Here is a 20,570-nt window from a genome sequence, read left to right on the forward strand (position 1 = left end):
TAAGAGGAAGAATTGTCGAGAGTTAAATAATCTATAAATGCATTCATTCAACAAACTTCCACTCAGCATATGACCTCCTCCGGTGCGCTTAAATAATGGTAACAAAATCAAAGCAGGCTATTTCCAAAAGGAAACTTTGTTTAGCCACATCACGTCTCCCTGACACACACTAAAACAAACAAAAAACGTAACCGGAACTAGCAGGTGGAAAGGGAAGTATTTAATAAGGCAAACTCCAATTTCCCTCTGAAGGGAGAAGCCTGCGCAGGTGACCGCAGCCCAGTCCCCAACTCCAGAGGGGGCGCCACGGCCCCGTGCCTGCTCCGCCAGGAAGGACGTCGAGCAAGGCACTGGGTTCTGTTCCCAGCAAACCCGGGACGGCGGGGCAGACCGAGCGAACGCACCTTCCCGGCCGGGTCTTACACCGGGCCGGGGTGGGGCTTCGGTTCTTCGCGCTCTGCGGGTGAGTCCAGAGTCCCCGGCAGGCCTGCTCCGTCCAGCGAGCTCGGAGGGCGGGTGGAGCCCCGGGACCAGCCCCGATCCCCGCGCCCCGGGACCAGCCCAGATCCCCGCGCCTCGGCCCAGCCCCGCGCGGGACCCGGAGGCTCAGTCAAGCCGGGAGCCCGGGGCGCTCCCTCCAGGGAGGGTCGGCGCCGCAGGTCGTGAGGGCGCGGGTCCGAGCGCACTCACCGGGGCGAGCAGCCAGCCGCAGCAGGTCAGCAGCGCGGGCGGCAGCAGCGCGGGCGCCCTCATCCCGGCTCCGCTGCGCGGACATGGGCCGGGCCGCCCGTGCGCAGCGACGCGGCCCCGGGGTCGGCTCCCAGCTCCGAGGTCGGTGCGCGGAGCCCGGCAGCCGTCTCCGGGTCGGCGGTCGGCGGAGGTTGAGCACTGCGCCCCGGCTCCGCCCCCGCGCCCTCCCCCGACTCCGTCCCCACCCCGCGCCCCCCGCCCCCGCCTCTCCGTCTCTTCCCTCCCCTCGCGCTGGCTTCGCCGCCTGGGTCTCCGCCCCACGTCCCGCAACTGCCCCCCGCCACCATCACTCCCTTCGGCGGTCCGCCTCCAGCCGCTTGTACCCCCTTCCCCGCGCCCCTGGTCCCTCCCTGGCGACCCCCATCCTTCGCTCCCTCCCCCGCCTTCAAGCCGCGGGTGACGGGTGCGCACAAGTGGGCTCCCTGCGCGGCCCAGCTGCCAGCGGGAACGCCAGGGGAGAGCGACTCTGGAGCGACCCACCTTATCGGAGACCCGGGCTCCCGGCCTTTGCACCTACTGTGTCCTCCGTGTTAAACTAAAGACCCCCGAGAAATTGGCAGAAAGGGCAAGTGGGTCGGTTGGGGCAACTGAAAAATCCGAAGGCACTTGGAGGGCATCCCGATGGGGGCAGACCCGCGTCAAGCTGGGCAGGTCATTGTCTCCCCCCACACCGCGCAGCTGCTCCGGGCAGCAGAGCTGGGCGCTGGGCAGGGGCTGCCTGGGCCTGAGACCCCGCACCTGCCTCAGAACTTTGCAAGGAGCAGCCGAGACTAAGAGCTGGTTGTTACTCAGCAAATGGAAAAGCGCTAGAAATGAAAAATGAAGTCGGGAATTTTCATCTGTATTTCTGTCCTCGGCCTATCATCTATGGATCTCTCAGTCTGTCGTCTGTTGGTCATTATCACCTACCATCTGTTCTTCTGTCTGGGGGGATCAGTAGTAGAGACAGGCTCTGGACTCGGGGTATGCAGCTTGGGATCTGGAAACTTAACCATTCTGGATCCAATTTGACAGACATTTCTTTTACTCACTATTTGAAGCTGGACAAGCCGTGAACTTTGGGCCAAGTGCCCTTGTAAATGAGAAAGCTGACACCAGCCCCTCACCTGGAGGGTTGCCGAGAATGTAGACCATTTATCCGAATGTAAATACCATGCTGTAAACATTAGCTGCCTCAGGTGCAGGCAAGACAGTGTCTCCCTCTGTAGGAGTTTGTGGTCCAGAGACGGGGGAATGTGATGTGGAGAAAAGCTGTGATAAGCACAAGATGCAGACAAATGGGAGGAGGAGGGGCCCAGAGAAGTGAATGTGTAAATGAAAGAGAGTGAGAGACAGGATGGTGGGGCAGGCATCTCCACTGGAGCGCCTGGGCAGAAGCCTGAGGGCCAGGGTTGTGTAAGGAAGAGGGTCACCGTGGGAGGCCTGAGGGCCTGAAGAACAGTCTTCACTCCTGATTCATACAGGACTGAAAATGTTAACACATTGCGAATGCACAGCACAAGTTTCTTTATATTCTGACTGGCTGTTATTCAAAATTGATGTTGGGATGGGTGGTACTTATATGTGTCAGTTGAAGGTTACTCTGTTTCTTCTGGGTGAATGTCCCTTCTTTCAGGAATTTTTCCACTTCCCCTTGCAGGGAGGATCTGTGTGTCCTCGCGGCTGGTGGGGAGAGGGGCTCCTCTGTGGGTGTCTGATGCGGTGGGGCGGGTGGTCCCGGCTCTAGAGCCCTGGCACTGGCGCCCCGAGGCGTGGCAGCCCCCTGGCACAGTTGTGTTGATGCCTGCAGAAGCCTGGGTCCCTGCTCCAGCCCTGGTCTCCAGGACCTAACCCATGCCTCCCGCTCCTGGGCTTCTCCTGACCGGGACCACGTGGGCCCTGGCACCTGCTCACCTGAGTTCCGAGGCCCCAGGAGGAGCCGAGCTGGTGAGACACTTTTCAGTTGCCTTCCCTGCCCTCCTGCCTCCCTGCCTGTCACCACTCCCACTCTGCTGCATCCCTGGGTGTCCAGGCTGAGCTTTGTCCGTTGGTGGAAGCTGGCTGGCTCCTGGTGTACTGGCCCCGCATGCCGGAAGCCTGGAAACCTATTTATTCAGTGAGGGAAGCTGCAGGCCTTTGCAATCAGGAGCAAGTGAAATTGCTTCAGAAATACATGCCATGCTGTTACCTTACACTTTGTTCAAAGGGGGATAGAAGCTTCGCAACCACGTGACTCTGAGGCCGCCCGGTCCTTCTGTTCCCTCTAGATCTGCATGGGGGGAGGGGACATGCCCCCACCCCCAGGTGCACGTTTAACTCGAACCTACAAAGAAATGTAGCGGTCACCTGTGTCCCTCTTTTTGCGTCCTTTGAAAGCTGGGAGACTAGACTTCAGTAAAAAGTTTACTTCTTCCTCCTGCTAAAAAAGCCGGGGGAGTCAAAGATGCTGTCACTGGAAGTCTCTGTGACTGGGGGATTGAGGTGGCAGGGAGCACCCTCCGAAGCTTGGACCCTGGCGCATGCCTCCTGGTTTCCTGGAAGCAGGTTCCTGTAGGCGCAGAGCATCCTGGCCCCTGGGTGCCATAGCACCCTGGCTGCCCTGCGGCACAGAGTGGGTGCCCCACAAGTGCTTCTAACGTCAGATTGAGTTAGATTCCCAGACTTTGTGGTGGAATTCCTAAGATGTGCTCAGCCTACTTCTGAAAATGATGGTGAAGATAAAACCAAATACCAGCCCTGGAAAGCCTTCACAGACATTTTTCAAGTATACAGACGAGACGTGCTGCCTTGGGGGAGTGCCCCTGCGACCCCACTCTGGGCTCTGTGCCGCCCAGGCCAACGTGGGCAGTCTGCGCTTGGGCCTCAGGACAGGTCAGGGACCTGCTTGACCTGCTCATTTGCCCCGGGTGGTTTCCAGCCTCTCCTATTTTCAACCATAAGTGACCTGCCCCATGAGGGGGATGAATTAGGGCAAAGCTCCCTTAACTGCAGCCCTGCACGCGGCCAGCAGTCCTGGGCCTTCTGCTGGTGATGCTCTCCTTTCCAGCCATGAAGAAGCCCAGCACTCGGATGGCAAAGCGCCCCACTTCCCTCAGGTTCAAAGGTCTCTCCGGCAGCTCTGAGCCTGAGGTCGGGCGGCAGGGAGGATGAGTCCGAGGAGGGCCCGACTGCAGACAGAGCGCTGGGCAGCAGCGGGTGGGGCCGGGGCGTCTTTCCTTTCCGGCTTCACCTCTGCCCTTTTCGAGGCTTGGGGGTCCCCCAGGCTCAGAGGGCGGGAGGAGGGTCAGGCAGTCCCACTTCCTGGCAGAGCTGAAGCCCCTCCTGACCGGCGCCCCCCTCGGCGCGGGCACGGAGGGAGCCTCTCAGGACTCCTGCTGCTCCCAGAGGCGGTCCTTTGGATGGGATCAGCCTCCCTCCCCAGACGGTCCTCTCGGGGAGGAGACTCTCAGATGGTCCTCCTCAGGCTAATGAGGACACAAGCCCATCCTGCGCTTTGCCAAACGGGGAAGCAGCGGCTGCCAGGACAGCGTCCTCCCGGGACTCTGCGGGCGGGCGGGCGGCCAGACTCAGAGCCGGCCTGCCCCTGCGGAGGACGCGGGCTGAGCTCCACTGGGTTTGCGGTGCGGAAGCGCTCCCCGCTCCGTCCTGGAGAAGTGAGTGCGGAGACCCGGGCCCCTCGCCCCTGAGAATGCCTCCCTCGGGCCCTACTGCGGCTCAGCCCGCAGGTGGGCCCGGAGCTGGGACTTAGGGGCCCCGGGGTCACACACTCTGTGGATGGTCCAGCCCCTCAATTTAAACAAGGGGACTTGATCACAGCTGTGTTGGCCTTTGGGCTCAGACACTGACACGATGAGCTGAGCTGCCTCCGTTGTCTGACATCGCTCTCAGTCCTGCCGCCAGGGGGCCTTCAGAAACGTCTGGGGAGAGACCTGCCCTCAGGGCTTCCCAAGGGGAGAGGAAGGGAGGCGCGCTGTGCAGGACCCCCTGCAAGGTTGTGGTCTTGTAAACAGACTTTATTTTTCAGAGCAGTGCGTGTTCATAGGAAAGCTGAGTGGGACATACAGAGTTGCCCTATCCATCACCCCTCCACACACACTTCCCTGTATTAACATCTTGTTCCCCAGGGGCACATTGTTAACACCGATGAGCCAATGTTATTACTCGCTGAGCTTCATGCCTCACTGTCACCATAGTTTCGCCTTTCCCAGAATGGCATGAAGTTGACTCAAATAGTTTTCAGCCTCTTCAGATTGGCTACTTTCACTTAAAAACAGGCACCTAAGGTTCCTCCCTGTCTTTTGGAGGCTTGACAACTCATTTATTTTTAGAGCTGAATAATTTCCCAGCATCTGTATGTACCACAGTTTATTTCTCCACTTACCTACTGAAGGACATCCAAGTTTCTTCCCATGGTGAATAAAGCTGCTAAAACAACACAGTCCTACTGTGTAGCACAGGAAACTATAATCAATATCTTGTAATAAATTATAACGAGAAAGATATGAAGAAGGATATATATATGTATGTATAACTGAATCATTTTGCTGAACACCAGAAACTAATACAACAATGTAATTAACTATACTGCAATAAAAAATAGAGTAAAACTGCTAAAAACGTTGCTGAGCATGTTTTTATGTGGACATAAGTTTTCCCCTGATTTGGATAACTTCTGAGAGGGGTGGCTGCTGAATTGTATGGTAACTCTATATTTGCTTCTATAAGAAGTGGCTGCACCACGCTGCATTCTTGCCATCAGTGAACCAGAGTTTCCGCTGCTTCACGTCCTCGCCAACATTCAGTGAGGCCAGTGCTCTGGATATTGGACATTTGAACATTTGAATGGGCTTCCCAAATGGCTCAGAGGTAAAGAATCTGCCTGCTTATGCAGAAGATGTAGGTTTGATGCCTGGGTTGGGAAGATCCCCTGGAGAAGGAAATGGCTACCCACTCCAGTATTCTTGCCTGGAAAACCCTGTGGACAAAAAAGAGACACAGATGTACAGAACAGACTTTTAGACTCTGTGGGAGAAGGCGAGGGTGGGATGTTCAGAGAGAACAGCATTGAAACAAGTATACTATCAAGGGTGAAACAGATCACCAACCCAGGTTGGATGCATGAGATGGGTGCTCAGGGCTGGTGCACTGGGAAGACCCAGAGGGATGGGATGGGGAGGGAGGCAGGAGCGGGGATCGGGATGGGGAACACATGTAAATCCATGGCTGATTCATGTCAATGTATGGCAAAAACCACTACAATATTGTAAAGTAATTAGCCTCCAACAAATAAAAATAAATGGAAAAAAAAAAAAAAACCCTGTGGACAGAGGAGTGTGGTGGGCTACAGTCTATCAGGTCACTAGAGTCAGACACAGTGATTAAACAATAACAATGTTTATATAGTAGTATCTCATTTTTTTAAAATGAACAAAGCTAGTGGAGGTGATGGATTTTCAGCTGAGCTATTTAAAATCCTAAAAGATGGTGCTGTTGAAGTGCTGCACTCAACATGCCAGCAAATTTGGAAAGCTCAGCAGTGGCCACAGGACAGGAAAAGGTCAGTTTTCATTCCAGTCCCAAAGAAGAGCAATATTAAAGAATGTTGAAACTACCATATGATTGCACTCATTTCACATGCTCATAAGGTTATGCTCAAAATCCATCAAGCTAGGTTTTAGCAGTATGTGAACTGAGAACTTCCAGATGTACAAATTGGATTTAAAAAGGCAGAAGAAGAACCAGATATCAAATTGCCAACATTCGTGGATCATAGAGAAAGCAAGGTAATTCCAGGGAAACATCTACTTCTGCTTCATTGACTGTGCTAAAGCCTTTGACTGTGTAGATCACAACAAACTGTGGAAAATTCTCAAAGAGATGCAAATACCAGACCACGTTACCTGCCTCCTGAGAAATCTATATGCAGGTCAAGAAGCAACAATTAGAACATGGAACAACTGACTGGTTCAAAATTGGGAAAGAAATAAAACAAAGCTGTATATTGTCACCCTGCTTATTTAACTTCTATACAGGGTACACCATGTGACATGCTGGGCTGGATGAATCACAAGCAGGAATCAAGATTGCCAGGAGAACTATCAACAGCTTCAGATATGCAGATGATATGACTCTAATGGCAGAAAGTGAAGAGGAACTAAAGAGCCTCTTGGTTAAATCAGGGTGAAAAAGGAGAATGAAAAAATTGGCTTGAAACTCAACTTTAAAAAAAACTAAGATCATGACATCTGGTCCCATCACTTCCTGGCAAAAGGAAGGAGAAAAAGTGGAAACAGTGGCAGATTTTATCTTCTTGGGCTTCAAAATCACTGCAGGTGGTGACTGCAGCCACAAAATTAAAAGACGCTTGCTCCTGGAAGAAAAGCTATGACAAACCTAGACAGTGCATTAAAAAGCAGGGACATCACTTTGCTGACAAAGGTCCATATCGTCAAAGCTGTGGTTTGAGCTATGGATATGAGAGTTGGACCATAAAGAAAGCTGAGTACCGAATAATTGATACTTTCAAATTGTGGTGCTGGATAAGACTCTTGAGAGTCCCTTGGACTGCAAGGAGATCAAACCAGTCAATCCTACAGAAAATCAACCCTGAATATTCATTGGAAGGACTGATGCTGAAGCTGAAGCTCCAATACTTTGGCCACCTGGTGTGAAGAGATGACTTATTGGGAAAGACCTTGATACTGGGAAAGTTTGAGGGCAGGAGGAGAAAGGGGTAGGAGAGTATGAGATGGTGACATAGCATTACTAACTCAATGGACATGAATCTGAGCAAACTCTGGGAGATAGTGGAGGACAGGGGAGCCTGGTGTACTGCAATCCATGGGGTCACAAAAGGTCTGACATGACTTAGAGACTGAACAGCAATAATCTTGTTCTTTTAATTTGCATTTCCCTGATGACATAAGAGGTGAAATATTTTTTCACATGCTTATTTGTTATCTGTCTAATTAAACTTGCTGACATGCTTATTCTGACCTTTTATTGCTTTTTAAAAATTGCTTCATTTGTTTTCTTATGGTGAACTTTAAGAATCTTTTGTAAATTTCAGATTCTAGTCTTTTATCAGATAAGTGGTTTGCAAATATTGTCTCCCAGTCTTCTCATTTTCCTATCTTCTCATTTTCTTAACAGTGTCTTTCTCAGAGCAGAAGTTTTTAATTTTAATAAAGACTCACTTATCAAAATTTTCCTTTCTTGACTTATGCTTTTGGTGTTATGTCTAAACTGAAGGTTACCAAGATTTTCTCCTATTTATTTCTTAGGAGTTTTATAGTTTTGCATTTTTCATTTACGTCTATGATCCATTTTGAGTTAATTTTTGTGAAAGGTGTAAGATTAGTGTCCAGACTCACTTTTTTGCCTGTGGATATTCAGTTGTCTCAGCAACATTTGTTGAAAAGACTAATATGATTTGCTTTTGCTCCTCAACTGTCAAAGATCAGTTGACTATATAAGAGTTTATTTCTGCGTTCTCTATTTTGTTTCACTGATCTATTAGTCTGTTTCTTTGCCAATATTATGTGGTCTTGATTACTATAGATCTCTAGTAAGTTGTGAAGTCTGGTGGTATTAGTTCTCTAATCTGGTTCTTCTCTTTCAATATTGTGTTGGCTATTCTGAGTCTTTTGTTTCTCCATATATAGATCTTAGAATCAATTTGTCCACATCCAGATAATAACTTGCTGGGATTTAAATTGGGATTGCAGTGAATCCATAGATTAATTGGGAAAGAACTGACATCTTGACTTTATCAAGTTTTCCTATCCATGGACATAGGAGATCTCTCCATTTATTTAGTTCTCCTTTGGTTTCATTCATCGGAATTCAGTAGCTTTCCTCATACAGATCTTGTACATATTTTGTTTTGATTTATAGATTTACATCTAGTAGTTCATGGTTTTTTTGTGCTAATGTTAGTGGTATTTTGTGTTTTCATTTTTCAGTCTCAATTGTTTGTTACTGGTGTATAAAAAAACAATTGAGTTTTGTATACTAAGCTTGCTTCCTGTAACTTTGTTATAATCGCTTATTGCTTTCAAGAGATCTTTCGTTGTTGTTGATTCTTTGGGGTTTTCTACATAGGCAATGACGTCATTTGTGAAAAAGCTTCATTTTTTCATTCTGAGTCTGTGTTCCTTTTCGTTCCTCATCTTGTTGCATTAGCTAGGACTTCCAGTATGATGTTAGATAGGAGTGGTGGGAGCTGGCATCCTTACCTTGTTTCTGATCTTAGCAGGAGAGCATCTAGTTTCTGACCATTAAGTGTAATACTGGCTGTAGGTTTCTTCCCCCCTAGGTTTTCTTTATTAAATTAGGAAGGTCTCCTGCATTCCTACTTTGTTGAGAGTTTTTATCATGAATGGGAGTTGGGTTTTATTAAATACTTTTTCTGCATCTACTCTATGTGAGAATGTAATTTTTCTTCTTCAGCCTGTTGATGTGATTTGTTGTTATTGTTTAGTTGCTAAGTTGTGTCCAAATCTTTTGTGACTCCGTGGGCTGTAGGCTGCCAGGCTCCTCCACCCATAGGGTTTCCCAGGCAAGAGTACTAGAGTGGGTTGCCATTTCCTTCTCCAGGGGATCTTCCCAATCCAGGGGCTGAACCCACGTCTCCTGCACAACAGGTGGACTTTTGCCGCTGAGTCACCGGGGAAGCCCCTTGATGTGATAAGTTATATTAACTGATTTTCAAATGTTGAACAAGCTTTGTATACCTGGAATAAATCTCACTTTTTTGAAGTGCATAATCTTTTTATATACTGTTGACTTTCATTTGCTAATATTTTGTTGAATATTTCTACATCTGTGTTCATGAGTGATCTTAGTCTAATTTTCTTTACTTACAGTGTCTTTATCTAGTTTTGGTATTAAGGAAATAAATGAGTTAGGAATATTTACTTCTATTTTCTGGAAGAGATTGTAGAGAATTTGTACACTTTCTTTCTTAAATGATAGAATTTACTGGGCAACCCATTTGGACCTGGCACTTTTTTGTATTAGAAGAGTATTAATTATTGATTCAGTTTATTTAACAGATATAGGCCTATTTAGATTATATGTTTCCCTTTATGTGAGTTTTGATAGATTGTGTGTTTCAAGAAATTGGTTCATCTCATCTAAACTATCAGACTTGTGGGCACAGAATTACTCCTCATATTTGTTATCCTTTTAATGTCCATGAAATTAATAGTGATGTCCCCTCTTTCACTTCTGATATTAGTAATTTGTGTTTTTTCTCTTTAGTTAAGTCTGAGAGTTAACTTGCCCTGAAGTTTATCAATTTTATTGACTTTTGCAAAAAAAAAAACCAGCTTTGGGGGTTCTTTGATTTTTCTTTTTTTTATTAATTTTTTGTTTTCCATTTCATTGATTTTTGCTCTGATTTTTAAAAATTAATTTTTATTGAAGGATAATTGCTTTACAGAATTTTGCTGTTTTCTGTCACACCTCAACGTGAATCAGCCATTTAGGTATACATACGTCCCCTCCCTTCTGAACCTCCCTTTCGTCTCCCTCCCATCCCACCCCCTCAGCTGATACAGAGCCCCTGTTTTAGTTTCCTGAGCCACATGACAAATTCCCATTAGCTATCTATTTTACATACAGTAATGTAAGTTTCCATGGTATTCTTTCCAGACATCTCACCCTCTCCTCCCCTCTCCCTATTTCCATAAGTCTATTCTCTATGTCTGTTTCTTCATTGTTGCCCTGGAAATAAATTCTTCAGTACCATTTTTCTAGATTCTGTATATATGCATTAGAATACAGGATTTATCTTTCTCTTTCTGACTCACTTCACTCTGCAGAATAGGTTCTAGGTTCATCCACCTCATTAGAACTGACTCAAATGTGTTCCTTTTTGTGGCTGAGTAATATTCCATTGTGTATATGTACCACCACTTCTTTATCCATTCATCTGTTGATGGACATCTAGGTTGCTTCCATGTTCTAGCCATTGTAAATAATGCTGCAATGAACGATGGGATCCATGTGTCTCTTTCAAATTTGGTTTCCTCAGGGTATATGTCTAGGAGTGGGATTGCTGGGTCATATGTTGGTTTTATTCCTAGTTTTTAAAGGAATCTCCATACTGTCTTCCATAGTGGCTGTATCAATTTACATTCCCACCAACAGCGCAAGAGTGTTCCCTTTTCTCCATACCCTCTCCAGCGTTTATTATTTGTAGACTTTTTGATGGGGGCCATTCTGACTGGTGTGAAGTGATATCTCATTATAGTTTTGATTTGAATTTCTCTAATAATGAGTGATGTTGAGCATCTTTTCATGTGTTTGTTAGCCATCTGTATGTCTTCTTTGTTTTTTTTTAAATTTATTTTTATTAGTTGGAGGCTAACTACTTTATAATATTGTAGTGGTTTTTGCCATACATTGACATTAATCAGCCATGGATTTACATGTGTCTCCCATCCTGAATCCCCCTCCCACCTCCCTCCCCATCCCATCCCTCTGGGTCATCCTAGTGCACCAGCCCTGGGCACTTATCTCATGCATCCAACCTGTACTGGTGATCTGTTCCACACTTTATAATATACATTTTTTGATGCTATTCTCTCAGCTCATCCCACCCTCACCTTCTCCTATAGAGTCCAAAAGTCTGTTCTATACCTATGTGTCTCTTTTTCTGTCTTGCATATAGGGTTATCATTACCATCTTTCTAAATTTCATATATATGTGTTAGTATACTGTATTGGTGTTTATCTTTCTGGCTTACTTCACTCTGTATAATGGGCTCCAGTTTTATCCATCTCATTAGAACTGATTCAAATGTATTCTTTTTAATGTATGTCTTCTTTGGAGAAATGTCTGTTTAGGTCTTTCCCCCACTTTCTGATTGGGTTGTTTGTTTTTCTGGTATTGAGTTGTATGAGTTGCTTGTATATTTTGGAAATTAATCCTTTGTCAGTTGTTTCATTTGCTGTTATTTTCTCCCATTCTGAGGGTTGTCTTTACACCTTGCTTATAGTTTCCTTTGCTGTGCAAAAGCTTTTAAGTTTAATCAAGTCCCACTTGTTTACTTTTGTTCTTATTTTCATTACTCTAGGAGGTGGATTATAGAGGATCTTGCTTTGATTTATGTCATCAAGTGTTCTGCCTATGTTTTCCTTTAAGAGTTTTATAGTTTCTGGTCTTACATTTAGGTCTTTAAACCACTTTGAATTTATCTTTGTGAATGGTGTTAGAAAGTGTTCTAATTTCATTCTTTTACATGTAGCTATCCAGTTTTCCTAGCACCATTTATTGAAGAGGCTGTCTTTGCCCCATTGTATATTTTTGCCTCCTTTGTCAAAAATAAGATAGCCATAGGTGCATGGGTTTATTTCTGGGCTTTCTATCTTGTTCCATTGGTCTATATTTCTGATTTTGTGCCGGTACCATACTGTCTTGGTGACTGTAGCTTTGTGGTATAACCTAAAGTCAGGAAGGTTGATTCCTCCAGCTCCATTCTTCTTTTCTCATAGCTTTGACTATTTGGGGTCTTTTGTGTTTTCATATGAATTGTGAAATTTATTGTTCTAGTTTGTGAAAAATGCCATTGGTAATTTGATAGGGATCACATTAAATCTGTAGATTGCACTTGGTAGTATAGTCATTTTCACAGTATTGATTCTTCCTACCCAGGAATATGGAATATCTCTCCATCTGTTTATGTTTTGACTTCTTTCACAGCAGACATATAAGGAGAAATTGATAGTAACACAATAATAGTAGGAGACTTTAACACCCCACTCACACCAATGGACAGACCATCAAGATGGAAACTTAGTAAGGAAACACATGTCTTAAATGATACCTTAGATGAGATGGATCTCATTGATATCTTCAGGACATTCCATCCAAATGCAGAAGAATACACCTTCTTCTCAAATGCACAAGGAACATTCTCCAGGATAGACCACATCTTGGGTCACAAATCAAACCTCAGAAAATTTAAGAAAATTGAAATCATATCAAGCATCTTCTCTGATCACAATGCTATGAGACTAGGTATCAATTACAAGGAAAAAACTGTAAGAAACACAAACACATGGAGACCAAACAAACAAGCTGTTTCTAAATAACCAACAGGTTACTGAAAAAATCAAAAGGAAAATCGAAAAATTTCTAGAAACAAATGAAAATGAACACATGACAACTCAAAACCTATGGGATGCAGCAAAAGCAGTTCTAAGAGGGAAGTTTATAGCAATACAATCCTACCTCAAAAAACAATAAAAACATTGAATAGACAACCTAACTTTGCACCTAACACAACTGGATAAAGAACAACCCCCCCCCCCCGCAAATTAGTAGAAGGAAAGAAATCATAATGATCCAAGCAGAAATTAATGAAAAAGAAATGAAAGAAACAATAGTAAAGATTAATAAAACTAAAAGTTGGTTCTTTGAGAAGATAAACAAAATTGACAAAGCTTTAGCCAGACTCATCAAGAGAAAAAGAGAGAAGAATCAAATCAACAAAATTAGAAATGAAAAAGGACAGATTACCACAGACAATGCAGAAATACAAAGGATTATAAGAGACTATCATGAACAGCTATATGGCAATCAAATAGATAACCTGGAAGAAATGGACAGATTTTTAGAAAAGCTCAATCTTCCAAGACTGAACCAGGAAGAAATAGAAATTATGAACAACCCAATTACAAGCACTGAAATGGAAGCTGTGATAAGAAAAATCTCCCCCCAAAAACAAAAGCCCAGGACCAGATGGCTTCACAGGAGAATTCTATCAAACATTTAGAGGAGAGCTAATGCCTATCCTTCTAAAACTCTTCCAAAAAATTGCAGAGGAAGGAACACTTCCAAATTCATTCTACAAGGCCACCATCACCCTGATATCAAAACCAGACAGAGAAAACACACAAAAAAGAAAGCTACAGGCCAATATCACTGATGAACATAGATGCAAAAATCCTCAACAAAATTTTAGCAAACAGAATTCAGCAACACATCAAAAAGCTCACACACCATGATCACACTGGGTTTATTCCAGGGATGCAAGGATTCTTCAATGTACACAAATCAATCAATATGATACACTATATTAACACATTGAAAGATAAAAACCATATAATAATAGAAGCAGAAAAACCATTGACAAAATTCAACACCCATTTATGATTAAAACTCTTCAAAAAAATGAGCATAGAAGGAACCTGCCTCAACATAGTAAAGACCTTATATGATAAGCCTTCAGCAAACATTGTTCTCAATGGCAAAAACCTGAAAGCATTCCCCCTAAGATCAGGAACAAGACAAGGGTGTCCACTTTCACTCTTATTAGTCAACATAGTTCTGGAAGTCCTAGCTACAGCAATCAGAGAAGAAAAAGAAATAAAAGGAATCCAGATCAGAAAAGAAGAAGTAAAGTTCTCACTGTTTGCAGATGACAAGATACTGTACACAGAAAATCCTAAAGATAGTATCAGAAAATTACTAGAGCTAATCAGTGAATTTAGCAAAGTTGCAGGATACAAAATCAATACACAGAAATCACTTGCATTTCTACATACTAACAATGAAAAATCAGAAAGAGAAATTAAGGAATCAATCCCATTCACCATTGCAACAAAAAGAATTAAATATCTAGGAATAAACTTACCTAAGGAGACAAAAGAACTGTACACAGAAGATTTTTGCTCTAATTTTTATATTTTTTTCTTGGTCTTATTTTGGATTTAATCTGCTCTTCTTTTTCCAGTTTCCTAAGTGGAAGCTTGGATGACTGGTTTCAGATTTTTCTTCTTTTCTAATGTATGCATTCAATGCTATAAATTTCACTTAAGTACCATTTTCCCTGTATCTTGAAAATTTGTTTAGTTGGATTTTATGTTGATTTAGGTAAAAATATTTTTACATTTCTCACAAGACTTCTGTTAGACCCACACGTTATTTAGAATCATGTTGTTTAGTCTCCCAGGATTTGGGGGTTTTCCAACTACCTTCTTGTTACAGATCTCTAGTTTGCTCTCCCTGTGAGTTGAGAGCACACTATGTATGATTTCCATTATTTTAAATCTGTTAGAGTGTGCTTCATGACCCAGAATGTGATCTGTCTTGGTGAATGTTCCTGGTAAACCTGAGAAGGATGTGTATTCTGCTGTTGTTGAATGGCACAGTCTATAAATGTCAATTAGATCCAGTTGATGGATGGTGCTATTCAGCTCAGGTGTCTCTGCTAATTACCTGCCTGGTAGATCTGCCAACTGCTCATTGAGGAGTGCTGAAGTCCAACAGAAATAGCAGATTCAGGCTATTTCTCCTCGCAGTTCTGTCAGCTTTTGCCTGATGCATTTTGGGGCATTGCTGCTATGCACATACATAGTCATGACTGTTATATAGTTTTGAGAATGTACCATTTAATGATTATGCAGTGCACCTCTTTATTCTTGATAATTTTCCATGTTATAAAGTCTGCATTGTCTGAAATTAAACTAAGTACTCAAAATTTCTCTTGATTCCTGTTAGCATGACATATCTTTCTTCTTTCCTTCACCTTTAATCTAGCCGTGTCTTTATAAGGTGAGTTTCTTGTAGACATCATATAGCTAGGCCTCGTTCCTGATCAACTCTGACAGTCTTCGGCTTATACCTGGTGTATATTAAGATCATTGATATTTAAAGTGGTTACTGATATAATTGGATTAGTTTACAATTTTTGTTACTGTTTTCTATTCATTGCCCTTTATGGGTATTTTTTTCTTATTTGTTTGATTTTTCATCTTCCAAGCTCGTCTTTTTTCTCTGGTTTTAGTTTATCTTTTTATGTGATTAATTTTATCATCTCTAAGCATATTAATTGTACTTATTTAAAATGACTTTTTTTAGTGGTAGCCCTTGAGTTTGTAATATACATTTAAGACCAATTCATGTCCACTTTCAAAGGACACCTCCCTGCATAGATGTAACCACAAGACAGGCAGGACACAAGGAAAAAGAAAGCAATGAAGTCAAGAGCTCTGGGCTTGCATCCAAATGGAAGACTGGCATTCGGGTCCCTTCTGCTCAGGCCTTGGCATCTTAATCTGTAAAATGGGAAAGCTGGCTGAGACAGTCTCTCAAGCCTGACTCTTTTTCTAACACTGAAATTTTAACAAGTCTTTAGGGGAATATGTTGAAGTATAAAAGTGTCCTTCTGAGTAAGTTTTATTTTGCAAAGTTAAAAAAAAATAACAAAACCAACACTAAACGACTAGTAACACAAGTACCTTATAACAGAGTACCCTAAATAAATCCTAATGTTCTTTATGCCATTCAATTTATTCATCCATCAGCTATAAAAAATGTACCATTTCTTTTACTATTTTGAACAAAGTGTCATGTGTTAGATCAGTTAGAAATAAAAATAAAAAACTTTATTTTACCTTCAGTTATACCTTCTTTAACACTTTTCTTTATAGAGATTCAAATTTCTAACCTATGCATATTTCTCTTTTCTGAAGAATTTATTTTAACATTTCTGGCAAGGCAGAACTATTTGCAACAAATGCCCCCAGTTTTACTTGTCTGAGAAAGCCTTGGATATTGGAAGCTAAAATTTCTCATGTTCTTGGTTTTCCCTCCTCTATTGTCTCTGGTTTTCTCTAGAGATGACCTCTTTTCTTCTTTAAAGCTTTGAGGTGTGCAGGCCTTTCAGTTTATTTTCCTGTTGTGTCCAAGAGCCCTACTGATGTGGCAGAGGGGGTGAGGGGAGGGGGTTTTATAAGCTGTAAGAGGCCTCAGCCTTGAGGCCTGTGTCCTTGGACTGAACTTTCCAAGTGCTTCCCAGTTTCTTCTTCCCCTTAAGCAGACGGATGGCTGGGGGTGCTGGAGTTGAGTATTTCCCTGCCCCCAGTAGGTCAGGCGACTGTTAATCAGATCCCCCAGAGGCAGGCCTTAATAGGAACAGAGCACTCTGGAGTATTTAAAAATGATTTTTTTCTCTCCACCCCTGCTGGAAGTACAAAGGGATTTTCACTATGAGAACCTGGTCACTACTGGAGGTAAAAGTCATGAAAATATGAAGACCTCTGGGTCCCCCTTGGAGTTTTTAACTCTTGAATTTGTCCACAATGACCCTCCATCAATTAATAATTACAAATTAGGTTTTTTAGCCCTAGGCCTGGTTCCCAAAATGGTCTCGGCTCCTGGTCTTTTGTCTGGAAAGCTGTGGTTCTCTGCAACAATTGTCTGTCTCTCCAGTTTGGGGGCAATGGTTTGCCCTCTGAGCTCAATTTTCTGATATGTCTAAGTGAGTTTTTGATCTCCAGGTTGTTCAGCTTTTTCTTGCTGTGAAGACAAGACTGATGGCTTCCAAGCTCCCCATGTCCTGAATTAGTAACTGGATGCCTAAGGGAAGTCAGGGGTGGGGTAGAATAACATGATACTTCTGTAAATATACTGGATTACTTTTTAAAGGACTTGTCAGAGTATAAATCAGATAGACGCCAACATTTACTCAACGTTTGGTAAAGTCCAGGGAAAACAGATCAAATGATTAACCGATCAGCAGATAAGTGATAAAACAGGATTTTCTGTACTTTTTGAAGATCAGGAAAGCCTTGTAGTTGTAGCTTTAATGTTTCACGTGGCAGGCTGACTTTCCAGAGTTGATATACTCGAAGCAAAAAGCTGGAGATTATCAGCCTGGAGAGTGTAATGACCTTGATGGAATGGGTTGAATCCTCATTCCCAAAAGAGGGGAAGGGGGAGAACAGAGCAAACCTTCCAACACACCTAACTCTGTTGGCTCCCCGACCTGTGCTCTGCAATCTGACATGCTCTACTTGCCTCTTTGAAACCATCCCTGCACGGTGGGTGCTGTGACTGCCCCCTGCAGACGCCTGCATGGCCTGAGCTGACATCAGGCTGGGGAGCCTCGAGCAGGAGCCTGGGAGCTCAGAAGGCCTTTCCTGCTCCTGCCTCCCAGGTCCTGGCCACACAACGCAGCTGCTTCCCCACTGAGCTAGAATCTCCTCAGCTTTTCTTTCAAAAACCTCACCAGTAACACCGAGTGTTTTTGATGCCCAAGTCACAGGTATTTCTGTTTCTGTGACTGAGCACGCGCGCGCGCGCACACACACACACACACACACACACACACACACACACAGGTACAAAAGCAGCCAGCCAGGATTCAGGGCTGCTTCTGCTCAGGATGCTGGGTCCAGGGGGCAGGACCAGCCTTTGGGATGCTGATGTCCTTACAGGTGGAGCTTCTCCTGCACACCTACCCTTCCCGGACACCTCCAGCTCAAGGGTTCACCCTGGGAGGCAGACTCTGCTTCCTACTGGCTGCCTCCATCACCAACTGACTGAGTGTGGGGGGCGTGAAACAGGCCCCAGACCACCAGCTGTCTCAGGTGGAGCCAGCCCTCCCGGGGTTTGTGGAGCAGGGGAAGGGGCTTGTGAGCATCAGTGAGGCCAGCTGCACAGCATCCCGAGATGTAGGCAGCTGTTCCTCACCATAAAGATCTGCCCTCCAGACCTCTCAACAAAGCCACTGGAGAGGCACAGCCTTAGGTGCAACCTCACAATCAGCTTAGAAAGGTGAGATCTAGTCACATGAGGATTTTCCCGGACACCATTGTGAGATGTAGGGGACTGACGCTGTGGCCTGATGAAGGCATCATGCAGGGTACACCAGTGGTCAGGGGCATGAACAGGAGTGTGGGATGAGCCCAAAGTCCCCACAGAGCTCAAGGACAGCCCTGATGATGAGTTCCTTGCAGTGACAGAGGTGGAGGGTCGGGGGATGTCACAGATACAGGTTCTGCTGAACAACCACCAAACCCACTTTTAAAACGCAGTGACTATGACACCTCTCTGCCCAGAGCCCTCCTATAGCTGCCATTTATACGCCTTTCAGCATCACACTGAGTCCGCCATCTGCTTCACCCACCACCCCAGCATGGCTATCACCAATGCCCCTTGCATTCCACCTGCAATGCAGGTGACCCCAGTTCCATTCCTGGGTCGGGAAGATTCCCTGGAGAAGGGATGGGCTACCCACTCCAGTATTCTTGGGCTTTCCTGGTGGCTCAGCTGGTAAAGAACCCGCCTGCAATGTGGGAGACCTGAGTTTGATCCCTGGGTTGGGTAGATCTCCTGGAGAAGGGAAAGGATACCCACTCCAGTATTCTGGAGAATTCCATGGACTGTATAGTCCATGGGGTGGCAAAGAGTCAGACACGACTGAGCAACTTTCACTTTCACTTGCATTCTCAGAACTGTCCTGGTTTGGAACTATTCCATGGTCACCCTACACTTGAGGCCACAGGTGATCTGACCCCTCCTATCCCTTCTCTCACCACTTGCCTGAGTCTGCAGTGAGCAAAACTTGCTGTCGCTCCCAACTGGACAGCTTGAGGTTCTACAAGCCCAGGCTGGACACTCTCACCTTCAGCCCACCTCGGGAAGCATCTTGTTTTCCTTGCCGAGGGAAACATGGAGCCCCTCCACCCATCTAAGCAGAGTTTAGTGCCAGGCCAGGCAGGGGTTCTCACCCAACAGAGCCAGGAGCTGGGCTTGAGGAGGCCCCGGGGAGAGCAGCCCGGGGGCTAGGGCTCCCTCTCCAGGCCAGGCGGAACCAGCAGAAAGAAAGCCAGCAGCTCTCAGCAGGACAAGCTGGTCTTCTAAACCAGGCCCCAGCTTTGGGGTGCAGGTGACAGGTGTTAAATCATGCACGTTTAACACAAACTGGTAACTCAGATCCTTCATCTTTGAGAAAAGCCTGGGCAGAGCGTGCCCTGCGGTGGGCCTGGGGAGGAGGGGCAGTGGGGAAGGAGGGAGGTGGGGTAGGATGCTCCTTGCTCCCTCAGGTCCTCCTCCAAAGTAGACCCAGCCTTGCAGTTGTCATGCACCCAATTCTTGCAAGACCAGGGTCCTTCCCTCAGAGCTGGCTGGTGGGGGAGGCAGGCTGGGGTGCCCAGAGGACACTGAGGGGGTGACCGGTCCAGAGAGGAGGAGAAGCGGGGGGGGGGGAGAATGGAGTGAGCCAGAGGACAGAGATGCAGAGGCCTAGGGGCTGGGGCTGGGCCTGAACCCCCTGGTGGAGCATGGGGCAGGGATGGGGGACTGATGTGGAGGGCCCAGGGTGGAGGGACAGTATCTGCTGAGCCCCATTGCCGGTTTTGAGAAGGGTCCCATCTGGTGTTTCTTTCACAAGGCAGCCCTGACCAGTGGCATGGACAGACACCACACGCAGAGGCTCTGAAAGAGGTGCTGCCTTTTCAATGTCTTGTTCCCGTTATTATTATTATTTTCTTTTAGGGAGAAGAGAAGAAAATGAACAAGTTTAAAGTAAAACAAAATAAAGAACTGTTTTAAACCACATGTTCAGCGGTCCAACACAGTTAGTCACCAGTCAACATCCAGGGTGTGGGGGGCAGTGCTGGACCTTTGAGGACCAGAGACTTGCCCCGGCCTCCAGAGTTCACCGCCCGCAGGGAGACCGCCTTGGCGATGACAGGAAAAGCTGAGTTGTCATCAGTGCTTTGTTCTGGTAAACTCAGCCGGCTGATCACAGAGAACGCACAGAAATAAACACACATGAAATAAACAGTGAGCTTTAGCTCAAACGCCTTTATGAGTCAACATAAAGTAAACACGTGGAGTTGGACGCGATGTGACTGCAGAAGAGGAAGCTCCCTCAGGCCCACGTGCATCCTGAGGCTGTGCCTGGTTGTAACCGAGAGCACTTCGCTGATACCTGTACGGTGTTCATCTCCCAAACACTCACTGCCTGCTTGGATTCTCTGCGCGGGCAGCTCTCCCTGCAGCTTGTAAAACACGAGACCTGAGGAGCCGGAACCGGAAT

The 20,570-nt window shown here is 45.5% G+C and overlaps 1 protein-coding gene across 1 annotated transcript in view; it reads right to left on the reverse strand.

The window, feature by feature from the left end:
- The window catches only part of VIPR2 (vasoactive intestinal peptide receptor 2), a 67,032-nt gene extending 66,125 nt beyond the window's left edge, over window positions 1–907 (reverse strand). The window contains exon 1 of the mRNA XM_043464013.1: window positions 691–907. Coding sequence (XP_043319948.1) covers window positions 691–753 — 63 coding nt within the window. The 5' untranslated portion in view covers window positions 754–907. The remainder of the gene's footprint in view (window positions 1–690) is intronic.
- Between the last annotated feature and the right edge of the window lie 19,663 nt (window positions 908–20,570).

The sequence above is a fragment of the Cervus canadensis genome, chromosome 3, assembly GCF_019320065.1.
Source record: "Cervus canadensis isolate Bull #8, Minnesota chromosome 3, ASM1932006v1, whole genome shotgun sequence".
Classification (NCBI taxonomy): Eukaryota; Metazoa; Chordata; class Mammalia; order Artiodactyla; family Cervidae; genus Cervus; species Cervus canadensis.